At 37.3% G+C, this 25385-nt stretch overlaps 1 protein-coding gene across 1 annotated transcript in view; it reads left to right on the top strand.

Annotated features, from left to right (window-relative positions):
* Positions 1–25385, top strand: part of ASCC3 (activating signal cointegrator 1 complex subunit 3) — a 261873-nt gene that overhangs the window by 16045 nt on the left and 220443 nt on the right. The window contains exons 4-7 of the mRNA XM_035888780.1: positions 13150–13270; positions 16031–16238; positions 16992–17133; positions 17669–17794. Coding sequence (XP_035744673.1) covers positions 13150–13270; positions 16031–16238; positions 16992–17133; positions 17669–17794 — 597 coding nt within the window. The remainder of the gene's footprint in view (positions 1–13149; positions 13271–16030; positions 16239–16991; positions 17134–17668; positions 17795–25385) is intronic.

The raw sequence follows: 25385 nt of genomic DNA, 5'->3' as shown, positions 1-25385 counted from the left end.
CAAAAAATCACAGTGCTTTCTTCTGTTTTGTAGAAGTCATTATTAAACCTTTCCTTACTAATGTTAAATTCATTAAAGAACAAAACAAAACTGTGGAAGTTAGTTGAGTGAAAGGATTTGCAAGTGGAATTTTGGAATAAGGTGTCTACTGACTCTTTTTCCTTTAACATTATTAAACATTAAATATCCTGATGTGCCAGTTAAATTAGCATTCTTTAAAAAAATGTAGATGCTGGAAACATGAAAGTATGCATTCAGCTATTTATAGCTATATTTAAATAAAAAGCAAAAAAGCCGCAACCAGAAAATGTTTTTCTGACTGAACATATTTCAAAAACATCAACATCTGTATGTTTATATCCCATTGTAAAGACCTTAAAGACCTTCTTTGTTAAGCACTGCCAGATAACTGTCAGTGTTAGAAGTACGTTTCATAGCTGAACTTAAGTGGAGAATGTGTTAATATAGACTGCCTATTGATAGGGAAAGCAGTTGCAGATTACTTCATCATTGCTATATATAGGAGGTGCTAAAAAATAATTGGAAAAGGGTTCACAGGAGGTCCATCGTATAGAAGATAACATGAAATAAAGCATGGAAAACTGAGGAAATTAAATGTGAAAAAATAATTGCCAGCCTGGCTTGATGCAAAGAAGTAGCAGTAGTACAAACATATTTAGTGTGGGAGTAATGCATCAACGGACTGCGGCTTGCAGGAAAAGGCACTCGGAGGGAGGGAGGGAGGGGATAGCAATAGACTGGCAGCAGAAAACAAATGTTTTGTAAATATTGGCTGTTCTTCCTGGTGAGGGAAAAATCTCACCAAGAATTTCGGTTAACTTCAGATTCTAGGCAAGTTTGTTTCCCAGTGCTAGCATAGCTTTTGCAGTAACTGAGCACCTTTCACTGATAAAAGAAATGTGCATGAGCATCAACTCTCAGATCTGTTACACACAGAGCAGTTGTCTACTCCTTGTGAGATGTTCTTCAGGATGCTGTTAAGTTACCTGATTGCTCCATTTGGACATGGAAATTAGGTTGCCTGTAAGCGCTTTAAGCAGACACTGGCAATCAGGAGTAGTTTATTATTATTTCAATAAATATTCAGTATCCATTTTTATATAGGGTATAGCTAAAGTACCAGTGCTGTTTACTACTAGGAATTGTCACAGGTTGTATCAGAACACCTCTGTCCTTGTTGCATACTTCCTACTATTGGTACTGGGGTTTATTACTGAACCACTGTTCATTTGGTATCTTCTTTTGCAGTATTGAACAAAGTGATTGTTAAAATGTTATCTATAAACTGTACAAGGCACTTCAAAAGTTATAAATGGCTTATTTTTGGTGACAGAAGGAAATGGAAGTACTTATCTGACTTCCAGAAACGTTAATCTTTTGCTCCTGGAGAACTCTTCAACCAGCCCTATTAGTGATTGTTACTAATCTAGTAGTGATTGTAAAGTTAGCTGTAAGTGTAGGAAACCTATCTAAGATCCGTGTCTGAATGTTTGCAAATGGTTACGAATCCCAAGCTTCAATGTCATAATTTAGAGGTTTGTTAGAAAACATGGAAGAGCAGTATCTATAGGTTTTTCCAAGTATCTGGGACATAATAAAGAAAAGGAAGTACTCATAGCCAGAGTAATTTTTTTATAGTTCACATTCCTCTACTCTCTGTTCCATCATTATTTGCTTATGCGCCCCCCCGCCCCGAAGTCACTTCAAAATTTCATCTCTCTGAATTCAGTGTGGCTCATCTTTTGTCATTGGACAATTTAGAATTCTTTTGCCATGGAACTTTCCTGAAGACGGACTGAATTTCTCTTGCCACTGTATTAGTTTCATGTAACTGTTTACTAAAAGGTAATTTGTTAGGTTTGTCCCTTAATATCCGTCACACACAAGTTTGTGATAGGAAGTAGAAAATAAACAAAATTCATGCTGTCTTTGGAAATTATTTCTTGGTTAGAATCAATAACGAAGTGGGGTAGCTCTTGTTGTGAGGCTCCTTTGAGAGAACAGTTCAAAAAGCTACTGTCTAACATCCATTTTGACTTAAAACCAGCTAATTTAAATGTTCATTGCTATGTATATGCAACACCACATGGAAGCTTTGGATATGATACTATGTTGATATAACTTAATGTGCATTTTTCTTAAGTATCATGAAATGATAACATTAGCTTTTAGCTTTGTGTGCGTGTCTGTACCCTTGCATCACAGATATTTTCATGTCAAAGCAACTTGTCTCAAAATATGTTTGGTTTTAAGTGTCACAGTGGCTCTTCCTTTTGTTCACTAAAAGGACTTTCTAGCACTAACAAATTAACATATCACAAAGCTTATTCCCCATTACCTAGTTCATAAAAGCAGTGCCCATTATGGGAAAGTACAGGCATATGTGGATCACCCCTGTGGTGTTTTATCTTTATCTTATCATCAAAGCTTCTAACTTGGCATGAGACCGGCTTTTCTAGCTCATATGCTTCTCTTTGTAATTTTATTAAAATTACTAAGAATTTTATACTCAGACATACAAAGCTTCGATCTCATTATTCTTGACCATGGAGCTTATCTTTCATATTGAGAAAAATATCCAGTTATTTTTGATACAGTTTTCTCCTTTTTTAGTTGTGGCCTTTTTAAAATCAGAAATACACAGCTCTGTTGATGTCCAAGGACTGTTGAAACCCCAAGGATGATAGGAAACTTTGTCTTTTTGTGAAAACAGAGCCATGCTGTCTCCCTTCATAAGAAACTAAACTGAATGGCATTTGAGTGCTGGTTTCGAGGACAGAACTTAAGAAATGATGAAAGAGCCACAGTGAGAGCCAAGAGATGCTAGGCTTCGTCCTGGTGCTAAGAGCTGGTTGCTCTCCTTCCTGACGGTAACTTTTCGTCTTTCCTGTCAACTGCTTTACTTCAGTTTTGTACTGAGAGAAAGCTTGTTGTATCTTTGAGGTGGTATGAGGCTTGATCTATTCATGGTACCTTTTGAATCAGCTTCAATATGTCATTAAACTTAATGAGGTCTTTTTCTAGAGAGAGCCAGTCTGTAACTGATAGAACTTTTCCCTTTTTATTTTCTTTGATGCTGAGAAGTTCTTTTCACATCCACGTGGAGACATAAGGAATTACAAGTCCTGCAAGAAATGCAGTCAGATGGCACCTGAAAGATTAAGGCTCACTCATTAACTAGACACAAAATCGCATTCCTCCAAATCATTTTATGGAAGGCAGGAAGGGGGGAAAACCCCACCAAAAGACCCCAAACCCACAGCTGCTTGAGCCGCAGAAGTCACAGGGGTTTCTTGCGGCTCTCGGTGTTGCGTGGTTTCCTATACCCCCATATCTGCCGCAGTGTGAGTGCTGCAGCTTTGCTGGCCAAAGAAGAGTTTGTGCCGGTGCTTTGCTGCTGGGCTCCCCGGTGCGTGCTAATGCTGCTGGGCTCGTGCTGCAGCCCCACGGAGGGTAAGAGCGGGAGGCACAAAGGGCAGTCATTTGGATCGGTCTCCTCTACTGGCCCCTTCAGATCCCTGAAAGTTTCTGTCTCCCTGTCAAACTTGGAAGTTACTGAAGAGGCTTAAAACTTGTTTGTTAGTTCACACACTGGTAGATTCAGAGAGTGATTTGGTAGGTATTGTTTCCTTGGAAAGCTAGGCTAAAAATGCATCCTTCCTTAGCTGAAGCCCTTGTTGTTTTGGTTTTTTTTTTTTTCTTTTCTACACACTCCTAAAATAATACAAAAGGCTATGTTTCAAGGGAAAACTTGTCCTGTTTCCTTCTCGCCCCCATGAGCATATGGCAACCCAAGGTGTTGGAGCGCACAGCAAGGGTGTGACGCCCTGCAGCCGGTTTCCCTGGGGGCAGCCTGCTGGGCCTGGCAGCGTTTCATGATTTCACTATCCTAATTGGGATAAAACTAGCTTTCAGTATTAGAGTCCCTTCCTTTTCTTCAGCATCCACTTTCTGGCATTTTCTTGTACATGGTCACTACACAGGATAGCAGAAGTGCTGGACTAGAGGCAAATGGCTCCATGCTCGGACAAGTCCCCCTTCCAAAATGGTCAGGTTTGGGAATTGCTGTCCTTTAAGAATATGCAGGTTTTTGTCTTTTGTAGAAAAGAATTCTGTTCCAACCACCCCTATATTACAAGTATCTGAAATCATGAGCCCTAAAACAATTGGTTTGGATGTTTGATTCTTATCTAGAAACTTCCTCTATCAATGTATGTTTCCTGCTGGACAAATTCAGAATTTCTTACCCCTTACTTTGTTGTTTGCTCTCACTACAGAATGAAATAGGCATCTGCTGTCTCCTATTCAAGTTATGCTGTCTTAGATTTTTAATTTTTTTTTTCTTTGGGAGAATTTGGATTTGTATTACTGCAATAGTGATGCAGGCATCTGTCTGGTACTTTTACAAATACTCATTCGGTAATTCCAAATTTGCCTGCTTCCTATGCTTATAAAAGTGGCAAGTGCAGCAATTAGCTAATCTTAGAATTATTTTTTTCTTCAAAATTCATAAATAGCTGATCCCAGAATACTTCTGAAGATAAATACTAGTTTAAGAAATCATGTAACAGCAAATTTTTCTGTGCTTAAATTGGTCTTCAGGGCTTCCGTTTCAAAATGCATGTCAGTAGTCTGCTGTTTGTAGCTGGCTTTGACATTATTTCAAATTACTGAAGTCTTCAAGCTAAATAAGCTGGTGGAAATCACCTTGTAGCTATATGTTTGAAATTTTCAAAATCAGTGCATCTGTGTAGGTTTCTAATTAGTCAGTGTTAAAACGTTGATGATGGTGGTGATCTCTCCAGTCTACTGATTTTCACTTAAAAATATTAAGAAAATTTACTAAGGTGCTTTATGTTTATGTGCTTGTCTCTTTGTCAAGTACGGTAGGCAGTTCTAGTATGGATTTGCACAAGGAGCTGGAGAAAGCTTTTCAGCAGATATTTTAGAATTACGTTGTGACAGATTATGCTATTTTTTTATATAAGAATACTAAGGAGATATCTGTAATCAAAACTGATAGGAAATTAAGTAGGTAAGATGACTGGTTTAGGCCTATTAAGCAATATTTGCAAATGCTTTCAATCTGATAGTCTGGTTTTTGAGTCTTGTTATAAGAAAAATAATCTTAATTTTTTTTTTTCCTCTAACCGATCAATTTCAGTGTTTTAACTTTAGATTTTAGTTTGATTTAAAAGAAGTATTGACTGGTACCTGTAGGCTGAGTTTTCAAAGAAATCAGTTTTCATGTTTTAATACTCATTTTGGAATTTTTCTTGCTGTGATTCACTTATTTCTACTAGTGAGTAGTTGAAGTAAAATTGCCTAGTGATCTGTGGATACAGAAATAAAGGGCATGCCAATGTGCTGAGGAGAAACAGTACTAAAACGAATAATTGGCTGCGTCTTTATTTGCATGGAACCTGAGCTAAAAATGTGTCCCGAGTTGACCAGTTTTCTAGCATTTCTTGTTGCACTGCAAATCTAGTAATGAGAAAAGCAACCAAAAGCAGAGTGTTGAGTAAGAATTTGCCATGAATGCATTATCTTTATGCAAGTATCTTTCCCAAAGGCAATGTTACATGAAAATTTTTCCATCAGCTTCCTTACTTATTCTTGTATCGTACAAGATAAATTGAAAGAATCCTAGAATTTTGCTGCTTTTCTTTAATCTGCCTGTTTCTAACTTTGTATTTCATTCATTATTTTCTTCCAATTGCTGTCTTGAAAGTAAACTCCAAAAACTCAAAGGTAGCTGATTTCATGGGCAGACCCTTAAGACCTCTCTGCTGACAAGTAATAACTTCTCATTCATCCTCTTGAAGGTGGCACTTGATTCTGCTGGAGGCTGCCTGAGAGCCGGGTGCTCCTTTCGCCCCTTGGAACACCTGCCCGTGGGCACGTTGTTCTGTCGTATCAGATCCCAGTGATCGACGGGGTTCCAATATGAGAGTCCTCCAGACCCTGTACTGAGGAACAGCCATTGGAAATGTATTCTGCATACACAACTTGCCTTCAAAGTGCTTGAAGTGCCTGGCCCCTGTTCTGTTGTGAGGCAGGTGCAGTTAAGCTGAGCTAAGACTCTGTGCCAGTCTCCTAGGTGGAAACGGTTCCTAGGATTGGAAGATCGTTCCTGTGTAGGTGGACTTAATGTGATAGGCTGTCTATTCAAAAATGCCAGGCTTGAAAAAAGAAAAGCAGGTCTGAGAGCTGAATGACTTTCACATGCACCTAGTATCTGGTTTTAATAACAACAGTAAGAAATTATGCCTTGTCTGGCTTGTCTCATTTTAATCAGCCTGTAAGAAATATGAAAATACAGAACATCTTAAACTTGTTTTTAAACCAAGTGTTCTTCTATAATCTGTAGATGTTAGAGGTGGTGATAGTCCATTACTTTTCAGCACAGCAGTAATTAGCAATCAGTTTATGTATTACATCCATGAAGTTTATGTTGAATTTGCTTATGCAAAAAAACCCTCTATCTTCAATGTCTTTATTTTTGTTACTGAATGTTTTAAACAATAGCTAACATGAATTTTTCTGTCTGGTACTCTTTAGGTACTATATCCAGACAGCTTTTGCAGGAAGCCTGTAGCCCAAGAAAAAGGTCATATTGACCCTATAATTTTTGAAATGAAGCAATCATTCCAGTTACTTAAGAGCTCCTAGAACAGAATAAGCTTGAGACTCTGCTATGGAGATGATTCTTCCACTGCTGTCTGAAAACTGTGCCTTGTAAAGCAATATCATCTGCAAACAAGCCACTAAGTGCAGGCATGGCAATTAGTTGTGTAGGTGGTACGCTGTGACCTAGACCAGCTGTTAGGCTATGAAGGTACAGAGACACAAAGGTACAGAGGTACAAAAGACAACCACTGGTTGGCTGAATTTGGTTTTCTGTTTCATGTATTGCTGCAGAGCAGTACTAAGACTCAAGCAAGGTACAAGGACCATTCCTGGTCTATTTTTGTTCATATTTGAAAACCGAAATGTTTTCTGAGATTTATGGGATCCCTTCCCACTTCATAGAAGATGCAGAAATCAAGAAAATGCCCTTGAGATGGCAGATAGTTTATGATGTGAAAGTAATGCTCACAGTTCTGTACCTCGTTTTTGAGGTCACACTAAAGACCTCCAAGGCTCCTTGTAAATTGTGCCTTATAGAATTGAGAAGTGATCATTAGCTATTTGACATTCAGAGTAAAATCTTGTTTCAGTCTTGAACTGTGAGTTCAGTAATAAAGATGTACTTTTAATGGCTGAGCCTTACTTGAAAAAAATTACTATGTCATGCACTTCACTGGAGTTCAGCTTCTTGCTTGTTACCTGCTCTGGCAGATAGACTGCTGGCTGCCTGCAAGACTGCTGGCTGTGTCTCCTTGCTTTTTCCATATAACTAGCATATATTCAGTAGAAATCATTAGCATGGGGACCTTGCCTCACCTTACGTGACACATCTCGTCCTTTGGTTCCTAGATTGATGACTCATTATGGTTTCTTCCAGATATTAAGGCTATGCACATAAAATGAAATGTAAAAATCATTCAAACAAATCTGAGTGACCATATATCACACTCATCTATGTCTTTATGGTCACTGAGTAGTAGCTGAAATCATCCGGGACCTTTGTAATTGAAGGCAGTCAGGGTTGCCTTTTGGACACAAATCTGTTACTCACTTCAAGGAATGTAATGCTTTGGCTGGTATTCAAGAAACCGCTGATTGACAGACAGCCTCTCCAACTGTTGCCTGCTGTCTAGTTTATCTCATTATAACTTAATAAAAAAGCAACTATGAATGTTCACCAGATTCCTTTGCCTGCTCTCAGGGTCTTGGACATTGACTTTTCAGGCCAGAATATACAACAATGTATCAAATCTGAAATGCTAGCACCTACACTGAATACAGAATTATGTCCCTGTGCCACTTCTGGTGTCAGAACCCTCACAGATTTTTGCAAACAAGATTGCACAGATGTTTTTTCCTACCAGGCTGTCCTGAAAGGGTCATGAGAACCTCTTTATTTATTTATTTACATGCAGTGTTAAACATTGTTTAATGTTTTTTCCATCAGCTGTGTGAAGTCAGTAACAACATTCAAGGCTGGCAATTCAATTACAGCCTCAAGTGCCAGGAACATGTGTCTGCCATTCAAACCTGCACCATCTTCATTTCAAGCATAAATTTCGCTGTTGTCCCTTTTTTGGAATGAGTGGCAGAAGCTCAATGTGTTAGAAGTTAAGTATGATGCTAGGAAAGTGCTGAAAGAAATTACTAAAGTAAAAGCAAGTTCTTTGAAATATTTTCATTAAGAGCTACCATCAGGCTGTCGTCAGCATAGTCCTCAGCCTTGCTGTCCTTCTAACAGTCATTGCTTCTAGCTGGGATTTGAATGTTAGAAGTTTCATCCCATGGTCTGTTGGGTTGGATATGACCCTGCTAACTCCTGGGTTTGACTAATGGAAAGCATTTCATTTGGAATGAAGCATCATAATTAGCCTCCTAAGCTACATAAATTGCTAGCAGTGGATCACCGGTTTTCAATTTGCCTTTTCTTCTCTAAAAGAGAAAGCAAAATGTTTAGAAGCAAAATGTTGTATGCGAAATTCTTTTCTCAACAGCATAAAACCTCTGAAGAAGTAGTTCTCCTTTTCTGTAGTGAGTATTAGGAATTTCTGTGCAGTTTACAGTAGATATTTGTCCAAAGGAGCAATGCAGCTCACTGGGGGTTAGTGCTTCATCACTTGGAGAGGCTTAAGAGTAGATAGGATTGACCTCTTGCCTCATAACTTCCTTAAGCTTTCCTTTTTACCTAAATTGTTACTTTGTTTTTCTTTCACTATTGTTTGTGGCTTTTGATTCCCTAAGGACATACTGTGCAGAGTAGTAGTGCAAACACCTTACATCTCACCATGGTGAGGAAGCCTGTTCTGTGCATCAGAAAATGACATAGCCTCCTGTGATAAGTAATAGGTTTGGGTTTTGTAAATTGACATGCAAAGCAACTTTAGTAAGCGGTCACTTGAGCATTGTGCCTCAGCTGAACATCCAGGCGTGAGACTGAACTGTGGCAGTCAGGACTACATCAGCATTTAGTAGGTACTGGAGGGCGTTGTGGATTTTGCTCTTTTATAGCTGGTTCAGCCATTCCAGCCTATGTTGATAACTTCAATTTATACCATCAAAAAATGAAACTACTATAGGAAAGATACGTCCTGGCAAAAGAAGGCTGCTTTATTTCTTGGTCAGATGTTTTCTGTGCTCTAGGGCTTCATTTCTCCTACTAGGCATAAGGCAGTTCGACACAGCTCCTGATTTTCTCTCTCCTGCTTTTTGATTTATACAGTGAACCTGTCGCTGTAAAGTGTTAAGTGCTTCTCAGTGTAAGATTGATAGCAGGAGTGAGGTAGTTACTTTGTACGAACTTTGGCCCAGGATTATTTGGGTAGTGTGACTATTAATATTAAAAATGTAATTCTTACAGTGAAAAGGTTTTTATAAGAAAGCAAATTTTGTGCCGTTTCTGAAGATGTCAGAGTGAGCATTCACTTTACTGAAGGTGGATCCCAACAAGTGTTTTCTCTTCAACTCATACCAGTTTTCATGAGTTACCATAGGGTGCAGTTGCTGCTTAGATCTTTAATGATGTCTATCATTATAGAAGTTCAGGTTGGTTTTTAATTTGTTGCTTACTTTGAAAGTTAGGCTTAAAAAACTCCAACAAATGCAATTTTTTTTCTGAAACTGTAAAAAGCCTTGTGAATCAACCCTGATATATTTTTGGAAGTCTAAACAAATGAGAAGATAAAGAATTGCACTTTGAAACATTAGCATTCTGTGGTAGTTCTTAATACCTTAATTAGGAGGCAGTGCATTACTCCTATAATATGAAGAAATCTGATGATTAATAACGTATTGGTCTTACAAGTCCTCAAGTTTAGTTATTTCTGCTCTTCGCAAACTGTTTCTACCGTTCTTACCATTTCTACCATCAGTGGTAGGTGGTGACAGATCTTCCTCTTTAACTTATTCTCCATCTCTCAGCACTTCTACTTCTGTCCTGGTTTAGCTCTCAATGGTGGTTTTCCACCCACGATCTCTGGCAGGCTTCTAGTAGGCGTGGGAGACATCTTGTCAATAAGAACAGGTTATTGCTGTTATTGCTTCTGGTCTTCTGTATTCTTTAGCTTTTTCCCCTTGGTCTTGAACAATGAGCTCAGTCTGTCTTAGCTGTTTAAAATGTTCTGAAAGCCTTCTTCCTTTTCAGACAGCAGTAAGATTATTTAGGTGATACAGACAGTTCCCAAATTGCTGGTAGCAAATGAATACAACACTGTCCACCAAGCAAGAAGGCAAAATGTAGTGACTTTTGCCACATAAGCATTGCAGAGTCTGTCATGTATAATACTGTCTGGGTTCAGTTCTCTTTGACTGGTAGGCTGTCTGAAGGGTAGGATACACAGTTTCACCTTGGTACTCCTCTCTTAAGCCCCTAGCTCACTGGGGAGGGAGTAAGTGCTTCTGGTTTTACTTCATGACCTCTAGGCATGAAGTAGAACACATCGTGTAACATTCCTCCTCCTTTGTACGGCTCTGCTGTTCTCATCGGTTGAAATAGTTCTGATGCGGATGGTTTTTGTTTCAAATTATATTGGGAAAACAGGAGTGGAAAAACATCTTCCTGTTGCAAAAACAACAGTGTCATCTATTTCCCTAGCAAAACTCATATTTTCTGACTGATGCTTTTCTAGCTTGTTCTTAACAGCTTCCAGTGATAGAGATGCTTTGGAGTCCTGTGCAGAGCTGAAGGTCTACCTTGGATGTTTTAGGGCTAATGGGGGTGATGGAGTGGTGGTGTGTGTGTTTGGTTTGGGTTTGGGTTTTTTTGTGGGGGGGCAACACGGTATTCCAGTGATAGAGATGCTTTGGAGTCCTGTGCGGAGCTGAAGATCTACCTTGGATATTTTAGGGCTAATGGGGGTGATGGAGTGGTGATGTGTGTTTGGTTTGGGTTTGGGTTTTTTTTGGGGGGGGCGACACGGTAAGTCTGAATATGCTTACATTGTGTGTGCTGCCTTGATAAGAAGCTAGTGTTTAAGCCCAGACCTGGTTGAATTGAAAGCATTTCACTTCCCTGTCTTGCTGGTAATCCACAGTCAACAGGACGTTAGCAAAGTTGAGGCAAGCTTGTATTCAGTTCTTTATACAATTAAGCTATTTCAAATACACTTCCTTTCTTGTTGCTTTTGTAATTATTTTTCCCTCCCCACCTTAAGCATTTACCCTTGGAAAATACCTACTCCTCAAATTTACCAGTACTAATTTGCCACTTTCTTTTGAAATAGAAAACCAAGGTCATCTTATACCTTTAGATAATATTAGCTAACATGTGTCAGTAAAGTGACAGTGAACAGCTATGCAAAAGATAAGAACTAGTGATCATTGCTAGTGGAGGCTGGATAAAAAAATCCATCATAGCTTGAGGTCCTTGACAGCAGAATTGATGTCTAGCCAGAAGTTCCCTGTCCTGTATTTTTGTAGTTTGTTTCTTTTGAGTATAGTATTCTCTATTTGTCTACATTTATTGCTTTTTTTTTTTTTTTTTTTTTTCAGACTGCTTCTCCAATTTGTCATCCTTGGTTACTCTAATGAAAGAAATATAAGACTTTATAAATTTCAGAGCTGTTATTTCATGATCTCTGCAAACTCTGCCATCACTGTACTAATTTGCATGAACCTTATGTTTGTCACAGAAACCCCGAGGGACAGGAGTAACACTTTTTTTTCCCTTTTTTTATTTTTACATGACAACTTATATTACGAAGTACAGATTGGCCTGAAATAAAGGATCATTGATCTGATGCCCTTAGTACTGTTCAAAATTTTGCAAATATAGGAAGAGGCAGCATAAAGTTCTTTTGAGGTGTTCCCAGAGAGCAGTGGTCAGAGACAGCCACAGAAAATCTCTCTGTTAAGGAGTTGGCAAATACAGGACTGTAAGAGACCTCTCTCACCTTTTTATAGTTAAAACAGAAATACTTGAATCCTACAGTTCTGAAGTCTTACTCTTTCATAGAACATCACATCAAAGTACATCGTAACTTCTATTCTTACCCAATACCTGAAGTTGTATGAATAATATTAGCAGCAAACTTAAAGAGCACTGAGGAAAAACTGCCCTGTTTTCCTTTTTGGAAATTGAAGAAAATGTAGAAAAATTGTTTTAAGCAGTATTAGAAATCAAGAATGGGTTCTGAGTAATTTACTACTCTACTGTAATGATTTGACAAAATAATTATGGATAAGATGGACATGGAAATGCTTTTAATGTTTTGTGGGGGCTTTTTTCCATTAAAAACAGTATTATGTGGAAAAGGGAACTTTAAATAGGGAACTCTGTTTATCTGACCTACTACAAGAGAATCATTTAAGAGAATCATTGGGCCAAAACAGTGGCTATTGGTACGGAACTCTGTTCTGGTGTACATCACCTACACCATGTGTTTGAATTGCACACGCTCACACACAGAGCAAAAAAATGTGCAAGTAGCATAGACTGAAGTGGGTACTAGTATTGTCTTGTTTCTTCATATTCCTGTTGTATTCCACAGCTGTGGGTTTGTGGTCGTTTAGGTTTTGGGGTTGGTTTTTTTTGTTTTTTGTAGGATGTGACTGTGAAGATGCAGTAGGCTGTATCTCTTGTTCACCGGAATGGGAATAGCTTCCTATTTATCTGACTTACGAGAAAGCATTGGTTCTCTTGATTTATCTGCTTCGATTGAGGAGGAATAAATTTGCAGCATAATTTATGTAAATAACTGTAAAGACAGACACATAAAGTTTAGTCTTGAGAGGAGTTAAACTTTATGCAAGAGAGTATCTCCTTTCTCTTCTCTTAAAGAAATGGGGTTTTACTTAATAGACAAAATCCATAGATTTTTAAATATTTCAAGCTGAAAACTTTCTGTAATTTTCTCTTTTTATAATCAAGAATCTGGCTGAATACTAGCAACGATACCTTTTGGGTTGAATTACTTGGAAGTTCATGAATTTGTTTAAATATTTCAGTCCTATATATAAATTTACATGAATTTGGACAATGACTTATGATTTTTTTCTTTGTAGTTATTTGAACTGCTCGGCCCTGAAGGTTTTGAACTGATAGAGAAACTCTTACAGAACAGATCTCTGATTCTGGAAAGATCTTTGACTTGTCCAAATGATAGCAGGTTCCAGACTCTACAAGGTAAGCGCCTACAAAGTTTTTATTGCAAATCAGATAAAAAGTTGTTTTCTAACTTGTTCAGTTATATTTCAAACAACAGAACGGTCTATGCATTTAAAAAGCAAGCCAAAAAAAAGGGGGGCGTGTGTATATTTATATGGGCTTAAATAAAGAAATCACGGTCTGGTTATGCAGAGGAAACATACGTATTGTATATATTTATTTACTTTTCAACTGCCTATGGGCATGTGTAGTTTTTAAATGTATTAAATGTTGCACTGTATCTATTTTAATGGATTACTCTGGAAATAAGTTGATCTTTAGTTATTCTTCATCTGCTTTCCTGGTTACTCTCCTCTTCTGTACCATTATCAGATGTAGGTCTTGGGGAGAAAAACCACAGTAACAACCACTTCTGAAAAAAATAAAGTGAAGCTTAAGGACAGATAAGTGAGAGGAAAAAAAGGGGGTTAGGTTTTTATACTGTGATTTTTGGTTTTATTGATAAATTGCTTGCACAGAGTAGTTATTTTAAAATCTGTTTTACAAAATGCTGTTTAAAACCAAGTCTACTCACTTCCTCCTCTGAGAAAAATAAATCTGATTGTGAATAGGTTGTGACTTGGGGTAAATCTTACATAGACATAGCACTACGCAGCCCATCGCATGTCCACAGCATACTAAGTTAGAAAAATGTGAATAAAACTAGCCATGGTGGACTTGTGTATCCTCACAGTAATTTTAAAATGGAAATAAACCTTTTTAATATGTTTATCTTAAATTGAATGTTATTTAGGTAAGTAGTTAGAAGTTCACCTCTTACTGTGCTGATGGTTAGTCTAAACTCATCAGAAAAACCGTTACTTTTATCTGTTTGTGATTTCAAAGCAGGTCTTGCTATCAGTATAACTAGGTTTTGTGTCTGGGTGTTTTTTCCCTTCAAAAATAATCACATAATAAAAAATTTCAAATACATTCAGAAGAAACTAAACTATTATAGTTTTTCTCCTATGTACAAATTTTGGGTATACAAATATTTTCTTCTCCCTTAGCAGTAGTAGTATTTTGGAAGCTTTTATGAATTATTCTTCATTATGCCATCAGTAAAAATCTATCACAGTAATTTCTGCTAGAATGTGGAGGAAGGATATTTTCAAAGTTGTGCTTTTGAGACAATAGGAAAGCATTAATGATTTTATGCTTTTTTTCACTGAGAGAACCCTCTTCCGCTGTGGTAAAGAAGTCAGTGATAGCTGAGTATCTTCTCTGAGACTGAAGATGCTCTGCCCCAAGTTCCATTTATTAATTTTAATAAGGCTTTTTTCTTATATCGTGATCAAAATGGTATTTCTAATGGGGATTGAAGTTTTATCATTCCAGAATTGCATTTGGGGAAGGGAATAATTTGTGTCTGCAGAAATTTAGTCAACTTTGAGTAATTTGTGTCTTGAGAAAATAAGCACAAGTCAAGGAACTGTACGTGCACTGCGTTTTTGTAGCACGCTGTATTATTTGACTATTTCTTATGTAATTTACTTCCACGGCAGTGAAGGTGATCGTTGTGCTTATCAGACAAATCAAGTAACAGTTCTTTGCCCTGGTGTGTTCAGTTGGAATTAAATTTAGTTAGGAAATTGCATCCATTGTTGTCCCCTTTTAATACAAGAGAGAGAGTTAAAGCTAGAGACATGATGATATTAATGTGGACGTTTTGACAGTTTATTAGAATTTTTTCAATGCTATCTAACACGTTATAGCCACCTTATCCCGTATGTGTGCTGTGAGAGGTAGGACTTTCACTGTTACTGTAGGTGAAAACTAAGCAGCACAAATTGTTTAAAACATCAGTCAAGTGGATTTATTTGATGAAAAAAAGTTTTTGGCTTCAGAGTTTGACTGCAAAAGTACATCTGAAACATAATTGAATTAACTAATAATATTCAGCGAAACCTAAATAAACTAATAATCTCTTTGCAGAATTTTGAAAATACAAGTTTAAAAACACTGACATAGTTAAAAACAAAACAAATCTCTCCACCCCATTGCATATAAAAGGCTTGGTTATGTGTTTGCATTTGGCCAGTAATGGCCTCGGAAGGTTGAGTGAGACTGGGCTTTTTCAGGTTCCTTGCTCCCCTAGATTAACTGTTTAATTGTAATTGTTCTGTCATTTTGATTCTTCTTCATTCAATCCTGCTGCTTTCCACAGAAAGGGAAGGAGTCCTTGTGGTTGTATAGAATAGGATTTCTTTTCTCACTTGTTTAGGGAAATTACATTGTGAGTATGCTTTCAATACAATCATGTTATCTAGTTATCATGTTATAATTGATTAGTGAAGAGGCCATTTAAAAAAAAAAAATCAGCCTGTTTAATCTATTTTCATGCCATTCTACTCATCAGTGTATACATGTAAGAGGAGAGATAAGTGGCATTTCCACTCCTGATGAAGTTATAAATACAGAAGATTAAAAAAAAAGCCCTTCCTTTTGCTGCTAGCCCATCCGTTTGCTCTGGGATGAAGAATTTTTGTTTGTTTGACAATGGTACTTTAAAGGTCCTACCTTTGGGACAGGAGCTGGTACTTTTAGATTTCTTGAGACCAACTGCTGCACGGTCATCTAATTATAGCTAAACTATCTTTAAATGCACACACCCTACCACCCCACCCCCTCCCCCCAAAAAAAACCAAACCTCAAAAAACAAACCTTTAGAAGAAAACTGGGGAAAACAAAGATGGAATCCAGTACTTACGGAGATGCATACCTGTTATCATATTGCAGAACAGTGCAAGAAGTTTATAGGAGAAAATGCTAAGCCCAATTATTGCTGTCAAGTTACAATTCAGTCTGAACAAGAGAAGCTGTTAATGAAACAGTATCGTCGGGAAGAAAAGCGAAATGCCAGAAAAGAAAAGCAAGCTGGGGAAGATGGAGAAGTTTCTGGAGAAGGACTGATGTGCTTTGATCCCAAAGAGCTGCGGATGCAAAGGTAATAAATGCCAAAAGTTGAGAAGTGATTCTGTTGTAATTATATCAACATATCGTAACAGTTTATTTTCTTTTAGTTTGCTATGGTGATTAGGTGATTCTGACTTCAAGTCACATTTTATTGCAAGTGTAGAATTCTTTTTTAATACGAAAACCTAATTTTCAGCGAAAGAAAGCAGTGATCTGCTTAATGAGAATCTTCTTGATCTCATCTATGTGGGCGGGAGATGCAGATTAGAGGGGTAGCCTGCCTATCTTAGTTCCTGTACGCACACTACTTGCTTAAGATTTATGAAGTCTGTACTAAATCTATCAGAACTATCTTTCTTTTTTTCCTCTCAAGATTAATGCATGCTATTTTCCATGTTGTCAGCTAAAGGTAGTGGGAGGAGTAGAGGAAGGAGAGGATAAGGAGTAAACAAACTGTTGTATTTCATACTGAGAAAAATGTAGTAGGACTGGTATTTAACCATGAATACATGTTGCAGTATTGCTTAAAAAGAGGCAAAACTGTATTTAGGAAAGCCTTGCACTTACTGGATTTCGCTTTTGATTTTTACCTAAGCTGTGTTATAAGGACTTGGTTTAACTGATGCCAGAGAATAACACTGTAAAATTTCTTTGTTAATTATTTTGTGCAATGTTTGTTTCCTTAAATTTCCACAACTCATGTTGACTTTAATATACCACATTCAGTTTTTGTGATGGCTGCTAAAAACAGGCAGAATAATTGCAGTTATTTTTCTGCTCGCAGAGAACTAGCACTTTTGAATGCTCGAAGTATGCCAGTCCTAGGTAGACAGAGAGAGATGGACTTTGAAAAAATTCATTATCCGCATGTTTATGATTCCCGAGCTGAAGCTATGAAAACATCAGCATTCATTGGGGGTGCAAAGGTACGTGTTTGGTGCATGACCCTTCTTGAGAAGTACATCTTTCCCAGTGAGTAATGTGCAGCACGGTTCTCTTTGTTCCCTTAGAGCTTCTCCTCCTTGTCAGTCCAACGTATGAAGCAGTGCTGCTTTGCAGGGGGTTTTAAATGCTGTCATATATTCTGTTTTTATTTTGACTCTAGAAGAAATAATCTCATTCTTGAGTAATGTGGGGGTTTTTTATTTCTGAGTTCACTTAAATCATTAAAATACCATTTTCTATCTTTTGGAAACCATTAAACTGACTTTAACAAAATGAATGCTTTATGAAATTCTATACTTAATGGCTTTTGAAACTTAATAAAATGGAGTTATCTTTTTTTTTTGTCTTTTTGGGACTATTTTCTGAGTAGTAAAACTGATTATTTTCCATTTGGGGGGTTCAGTGCTGTCTATAAAATGAATCGGTGAGAACTGAACCATTGTTCGAAGTGGGTTATTTGTAATGACACTTTCTGTTTTCCTACTTTCAATTAATTTTCCTGTAATACTGTTTTAGGTGTTCTTACCAGAGGCAGTTCAGAGAGAAAACAATAAAATGTATGAAGAGGTGAAGATTCCCCATAGTGAACCAATGCCTATTGGTATTGAAGAGAAAATTGTTTATATTAAAGACTTAGATGAGGTGAGTAAACCATTTCAAAGATATTAAATTAGTTTTTACTTTGTATTAAAAAAATTTAACTGAAAAAGATTACCAATTAATGCTGTGATATGTGATGTGTAAACACAGCCAGTCAGTTTCTTCGCTACTAATTTTGAGAGTATTTTGGGGGGGATGTGGTTCAGTGATATAATCCATTTCATGATGACTCAGATTCAAGAAATTCCTGCTCTAAACTACTTGTTCATGAGTTGCGATTCTCAATTCCTTTGGCATTACCTGTTCAGTTATTTATGGTTTTGGGCTGTGATCTGAATCACTAAAAGGAATAGAAAAAATTATGGCGATTCTGTTCTCTTTCTGGAGACCACATGGAGAAGTGAGCCTGGGCTTCTGTATCTTGACTTGTGCAGGTTGGCTTGTGGCTGCACAGCACCATTTTGCAGTCCATCAGGCTGGTCTTAGAGTACGAAGCAGGTGTGGGGGTATTGCCTTACGGTGTTATAGACTGTATGGGGTGCAAGACTTTCTGGAATGTTGCTTCTTTAAGCAGACGGTGGCAAATCATTATTAGCAAAACTTTGATGATAGAAAATAGAGGGCAGAGAGGAAAAATCAAGTAAAATAAACATCAACATTTTAAATTTTACTGATTTAAAATGGTGAAAAAGCTGAGGTACAGGAACTAAATTTGTTGTTAGTATTTACAGTCTAGAACTTGCAGTACTGGCATCATGTGTACCTGCTCACTCTTCATTATATGTATCAGATCTGCTGACGAATGGAAGAATTGCTGTTGATTTGAACAGGGACATAAAGAGCAAGCTGTATGTACATATGAAGAAGGTTTTATGTTTCTTCATGTTTCTTTAGCAGCATAGAACATGGAAAAATGTTTCCCACTTTTTTTCCCTGTTGGATACCAGAAAATGAGAATACAAATCTAATACAGTTACCCAGAGCACTTCACTGGGGTTCTGAGTAAAGATTATGACATACATAAAGATTTAACTCTCTTAAAACAGAAGACAGTTTGATTTTAGACTCTGAATCTGTTCTTCTCTGCTTGGGTGACAGTACCTAATGTCATGTTTATGAAGTGACTGGCAGCCTAATTAGATAGAAAAGTTGAGCCACTGCAGCCATAAAATGTGACATTTTATATGACAATTTTCAGCCTGACAGCTTTTGGCAATGAAATGTGTTTCTCCTAAGCTAAATACTACCTACTAATCTGTAAACTTTTTGCAAGAAGGACCAGTATTTCAATAAACAATAACTTGTTTCAGAAAAAATATAGTTCATAAATACAAAAAAGAACTGGTTTGCAGATTTTCACACATATAATGTTTAAAATAAATGTTACATAATTCATCAGTTGTACAACTTTCATAAATAATTCATCTCCTGTGTAGATTGTGTATCGTCAAGTGGTACACCTTTCAGTTTTACAGTGAAATTCTGAAATAGAAACAGTCGTCTTCAGAACTTTACTCTTCCGTATGTTTCCTACTACAGGAGATCAAATAGAAGTGTCAACAGCAAATACAATTTTGAAAGTTTGAAGACCTACATATTTAATTGCTGCCCCCAACTTTGATACTGGTTTGCAACAAAAGATTTATGAATAGTTTGTCAAACTGCAGGACTTGTCAGATTCCTGTTTCCATTAGTGGGACTCATAGATTTGAATCTTGCTGATCAGCACCTTTTTCTCAATGAGGTAAAGAGGCTGAAATTGCCAATGTGTGTGGTGTTAAGGTATGCCTGGTCAAGACTGAAGTATCTTGGATAGGGCAAAATCGCCTTTTGCTCTCTCTGTATGGCTGGTTTAGATCTCTAAGCTCATAAAATCTTGGTTGGTGCTTAAAATTTTTGCTAATTAACTCTAATCAATTTAGAGGGCAAGAAGTTTTTCTGTCAATATGTTTATTCTTTTTGGTGAACTAGTGTAAGCAAAAGCAGCAAAATAAAATTTTTTAGCTCTCTCCCTAGCATATATAGGTGCTTATAAGATAGCGCGCTCATATCTCTGTACAGATATTTTTGCAGCATTATCTAAAACATAAACAGATGGGCAAGGAGGAGAGGTGACAGTAAATACGACTGTAGATAGTTCATAGCAGCATCTAAAGGTGTCATGAAGAAGTTGAGAGTTTTGCTACTATTGACTATTATGAGATGCTATTAGTAGTAGGGTTTTGATGTAAGACATTAAGTTGGTCTAAACATATAGATTAAGGTACTCATTCTTTTTAACGAGTCAATGTACGTGCAACCCATAATAATAAAAGATCCCCAGGAAAAAAAGCACAAAAAACCCAAACCGTCTGTTGTTGCTGTTACAAGGGTATTTATCAATGCTCTCCAAGTGCTTGCTGTTTTACGGAGAAATCCTGATGGTTTTAAAAATTATGAATATTCTTCTTCCTTTGAATTTATTCAGTTAGTTCGCATCTGTTCTCCAATTCACCAGTCCTGTTCCTGTTACACTTTGGTGTACACTTGCCTTGCTGAGAGCCAGCTCTGGCTCTTTCCCCGCCCCAGGTATTAACACTTGTTAGTCCCAGTATTCAAAGAAACAAATACTTCGGGTTTTCTAAGGTGTTTCTCCTTGTAAAATCATCTTTTTACATGCAGAAAATAGATCACTTTTCTACTTTCCAAGACTAGTTTTACTAGTTCTTATTTACTAGGTTCTTATTTATAGGACTGGCAGTGTAGTCAGGACGCACCTTCCACTGCACTCCAGAATGCAGAAATAATACATTTTAGCTAGGTTTGGCACTATATTATCTGAAGTTTTATGGCTAATATTTTCAAAGTAAGTATTTAGTTTAATTAGAGCCTCCTTGCAAAGGATCAGAGCTTTTCTAAAGAGTTTAACTTCATGTTTAGTTAAATTTTTCCACCGGCAGAAAGTATCATGGAATCAGTTCCTGGAAGAATACAGATGCTAAAATGAAACTCGTGATACAAACTGACATAGATCCAAATTTTTCTAGCTACCGTTCCTACCTAAACCCGTTAGGCACTGCAAGTATGAGATCACGATTTAGCAGCAATAAAAGTGTGTCATAACATCTGTCATAAACTGCTGGCATTGGTGCTGTCCTGGTTAGCTGTATTGTTCCTTTTTCTGCTTTGTCACCTCTACTGTTCTACACCATGATCTGAACTGCTTCATCTCCTCCCGCAGTTTAACTTCACCTGTGTCATCTCCTATTCTTTATTGCCTACCCCTGCTGAGCTGGGAGCAGGAACTGGTGGTTTGCATGGAGGGTGCTGTGCTGCTGCTCGGACACATCTCTGGTGTTCAATGGCAGAAGGGTGCCTGCATGCCATAGGAGGAGTCTCAAAGGAGAAGCTTCCTCGCCTTACTGCAAGGCAGCAAATCCCACCTCCAACTCCATTTGTGGATAATTATTATCCTTGGCATTTATTATTATTTGGAGAGCTGTGTTTTCACCACAGTACAAGCACACGTTGCTTATAAATAGCTGGTTGGTTACACCAGTTTAGTCTAAAGTATTATGGTACTACTATTTGTGGAAGTGGCATGCTAGGTTGTTTCAATAACGAGACTTCAAAAAACGGAGAAAGCGCAAGCTTAGATTTATTGGCTTTGGCTACTTGACATGCAGCTTGACCATTAGTGAAATATGGTTTTTTGTAGTTACTATAAAGGTGGTTTTATGCCAGCCTTTTTGCCAAATAAATGTATCTTTAAAGTCATAAACTTAGGTCAGGGAAAGTTCCTCTTCAAGACTGTGAAAACCGGTTTTATCTAACAAATTGCTGTTGGTGAAAAATTACTTCAGCTTTTTACCTAAAGTGGGTGTTCAGGGTAGGATTTATTTCTTTGTTTCATGTTATTTCCATTTCCTTTTACTAGCACTACTTAATGGTCTAAATAAATGGGGTTTTTTCTCTCTGCATTATGTGAAGGAATTATTACAAAATCAATATTCCCTTTTTTTTCTGTAATGTTTTCTTGTTTTTAGAATTGTACAAGGTAAGTCTACTCAGTAAAGTATGGATGTTTTTGCGTAAATTACATTTTTCACATCCAGAATGTTGATCCATTTATTCCAAAGTTGATCTCAGTGTATATTTCAGTTGCATGTTTTTCAAATGGCAAATGACAGTTGGACTGAACTGAATAATTTTTAAAAATACTTTTAATTTTATTGAAATCTTGTCATTTATCCAATGAAGTATACTAGAAAATTGCTCTGAGGAAAGTTTACGAGTTCTGTAATCACTAGTACCAACTTAAGACAAGGGAAAAAACCATGTAGGTCAAGATACAATGGGTTTAAGAGCTGGTAATGTGTATTAGGAATTGCAGTCTGTCTTCATATTTCATGAGTGGGAGTCCAAAGAAGGTAGAATATGTGCCGTAACAGGTTAAGAAGAATATTGGAGTTAAGATCCTACACTGATGTTAATCTTAAAGCCTACAAGTCTTGGCTTAATTTTCTTCAGTATGTGAGTTAATGAGTATTTTATCATTACTTTAGAATTCCAGGTGCAATATTTACAGTTTCTGCATCAAATTATTTGAATATTTAACTTAGCCTCAGCTGAGGCTTTTGTGCATTGTTTTGTTTAAATAGTCTGAATAAATACTGTTGCTTTGGCTGAAAGCGCGTAAAAATATGTGCTTCGTGCCAAGCCAGCAGTTTAGTGTCCATCTTGTGTAAAATGATTATCCTGTCCATTAAGAAAATCCTATTTCTTATTAGAAATAGTTTATTTACATCAAAAAAATCTGTTACTATGATGTGCAACTTATAAAGTGGTATTCTGGTCTTAAAATTTACCTGTAATCTGATGTTGGAGAAGTGCAAACATGTGCTGTTACTGCTTAGTAATTCACTACTGAAAGACACTTGGTGTACTTGAATATAACTCATTGAACGTAATATTTTTAAAACATGTGCCTCACTTGACTATGGCTTTCCAACTTTTAGATATCACTATTGGATTTCCTGAATGCTAAATAGTTCTTTGCCTTTCAGCAATAGAAAGCATCTTCCCATTGTGATAAATCTCTGAAAAGGATTTTTAAAATATTCTTACTTTATTGATATACCCTCTGCTTGAGGGTAGGAAGGCTCTGTAGAGGGACCTGGACAGGCTGGATCGATGGGCTGAGGCCAGCTGTATGAGGCTTAACAAGGCCAAGTGCTGGCTTCTGCCCTAGGGTCACAAGAAGCCCATGCAATTCTACAGCCTTGGGGATGAAAAAGCTGGAAAGCTGCATGGCAGAAAAAGACCTGGGGCTGTTGGTTAACAGCCGGCTAAACATGAGCCAGCAGTATGCCCAGGTGGCCAAGAAGGCCAATGGTATCCTGGCTTGTATCAGGAATAGTGTGGCCAGCAGGAGTAGGGAAGTGATGATGCCCCTGTACTCAGCACTAGTGAGGCCGTGCCTCGAATACTGTGTTCAGTTCTGGGCCCCTCACTACAAGAAGGACATTGAGGTGCTGGAGCATATCCAGAGAAGGGCAACAAAGCTGGTGAGGGGTCTGGAGCACAAGTCTGGTGAGGAGTGGCTGAGGGAACTGGGGTTGTTTAGCCTGTCTGACAGGAGACCTTATCACCCTCTACAACTACCTGACAGGAGGGTGTAGTGAGGTGGGTGTTGGACTCTTCTCCCAAGTAACAAGCAGTGGGACAAGAGGAAATGGCCTCAGGTTGTGCCAGGAGAGGTTTAGATTAGATACCAGGAAAAATTTCTTCCCTGAAAGGGTTGCCAGACACGGGAATGGCTTACCCGGGAAAGTAATCGAGTCACCATTCCTTGAGGTATTTAAAAGATGGGTAGACGAGGTGCTTAGGGACATAGTTTAGTAGTGGACAGGTACAGTAGGGCTTGATGATCTTGGAGGTCTTTTTCAACCTTAATGATTCTATGATTCTATGATACTACAGGTGATACTATAGCATTTTTCTGGATTCATAAAATCTTTCTATTAGTTTAAATGCTAATATTCTTTTGCCAGTAAGAGGTTCTTTTTTTGTTGAATAGAATCACTGATTTTGTTACATGCTAGATTATTAACCTGATTCATTTTGGGAAAGACCTTTAAAACAAAACATATCTAAATAATTTAAAGAGAGAAAGAGACTTGATATGGTAATATCTAATAGGCTTGATATGATAATTGAAATACAGGTACACTGCCATGATAGCAAGGCTTTATGAATGTTTTAGAACAACTTTGAATGAATTGTGGAATGAAATGTGAAAGTCTGAACTCCTTGATTTAACATGGCACGTGGATGTCCCAGCTCCAGCAAGGCAGAGTTCTTGCAAGCAAAGTTTGGGAGGATCAGGGATTATGACTACCTTCCAATAGCCATGAGTTTGAGAACACCTAAAGGAATGAATAGGAATGAAGTAGGTAGATAATAAAAGAATGAATATGTAATCCAGAAATACTTTACAGATGGATAATTTTGCGTGATAATCTGAGATTCTAAACATGGTTCCACCTATATCTACTTTCTCCTGAAATGAAAGTGGTTTTGCTTCTCTGGAGTCTGTAGCAAAATGTATAAAGTAGGTTTGCTAGAACATCAGAATAAGAGTTTATGCTAGTGCTGAACTGAGAGAGAAAAGAACGAACTATCTGAGAGGAGGTAAACTGAGGATAAAGATTTTCTTTTTTAAACTAGATATAGTAAAACACAAAAAGAAAGGGAAGTGTCATCAGGGATAGCGATATCAAGGCTGTTCTGAAAATAAGAAAGCAGGAAATAGAGATTGACACTTTGTTTTCTGACAAAAGCCATAATACACATTCTTTTCCCAAGATACACATACCAGGGGTGCGCTAGCTCCTGAGAGTTGAACACAATATTGGATATGTTCATCTCTTAGCCATTTCATGGGTTTCCTTCAGAGCATTTTGTTTTGTAACTTGTACAGTTATTTTAAAATAACATTTTGAAATGCAGTGGTATCTGGCAGTAGAGATTGTGGCATTTGTAGCCTTTGAAAACGGCGATTTTTAACTCAGCAGAAAGATGTGTTTGACACTATTACAGTCTTTGAGAGGACCTGTTTCTTAGCACAGGATGAGAAATAGAAACTATTTTCTCTGAAACATCTCTGCATTAGGCAGGTGTGACATGACTGGAGTCTTTGCCTTAATCTATGCTGCTTCTTCTATTCTCAGTCCAAGATTATCATAGACATAAAAAAGACAGTAATATAATACATTTTAGATATTTTAAAATGTATTTCTAAAATATGTTTTATATATATATACATGTATACAACGCATATATGGGTGTGTGTATGTATATATTTCCTATTAATGCAGTAACAGATACTTTTTAACAGACCCACCACCACTATTTTATATATCCTGCCCTTTGCTTTCATCTTGCCAGATTTTTACTTTTTTATTTTTAAATAGGAAAAAAGTTCTGTATGCAAAAAAGATAGGCCGATCGATGTCTCTTACGTAGATATATGTGGGATGCAAAAAAGAGAGGAAAGTGATTAATAATTGGGGAGAGACAAGAATTGAAGTATGATCTCGTGTCAGATCTGAAGAGCAAAAAGCAGCTTTCACTGAGCAGCAGCCCATACGTA

Source organism: Egretta garzetta, unplaced genomic scaffold (assembly GCF_000687185.1).
Source record: "Egretta garzetta isolate BGI_Z169 unplaced genomic scaffold, ASM68718v1 scaffold231, whole genome shotgun sequence".
Lineage (NCBI taxonomy): Eukaryota > Metazoa > Chordata > Aves > Pelecaniformes > Ardeidae > Egretta > Egretta garzetta.
The sequence above is the reverse complement of the archived record's forward strand: the minus strand, read 5'-3'. Positions and strand labels throughout refer to the sequence as shown.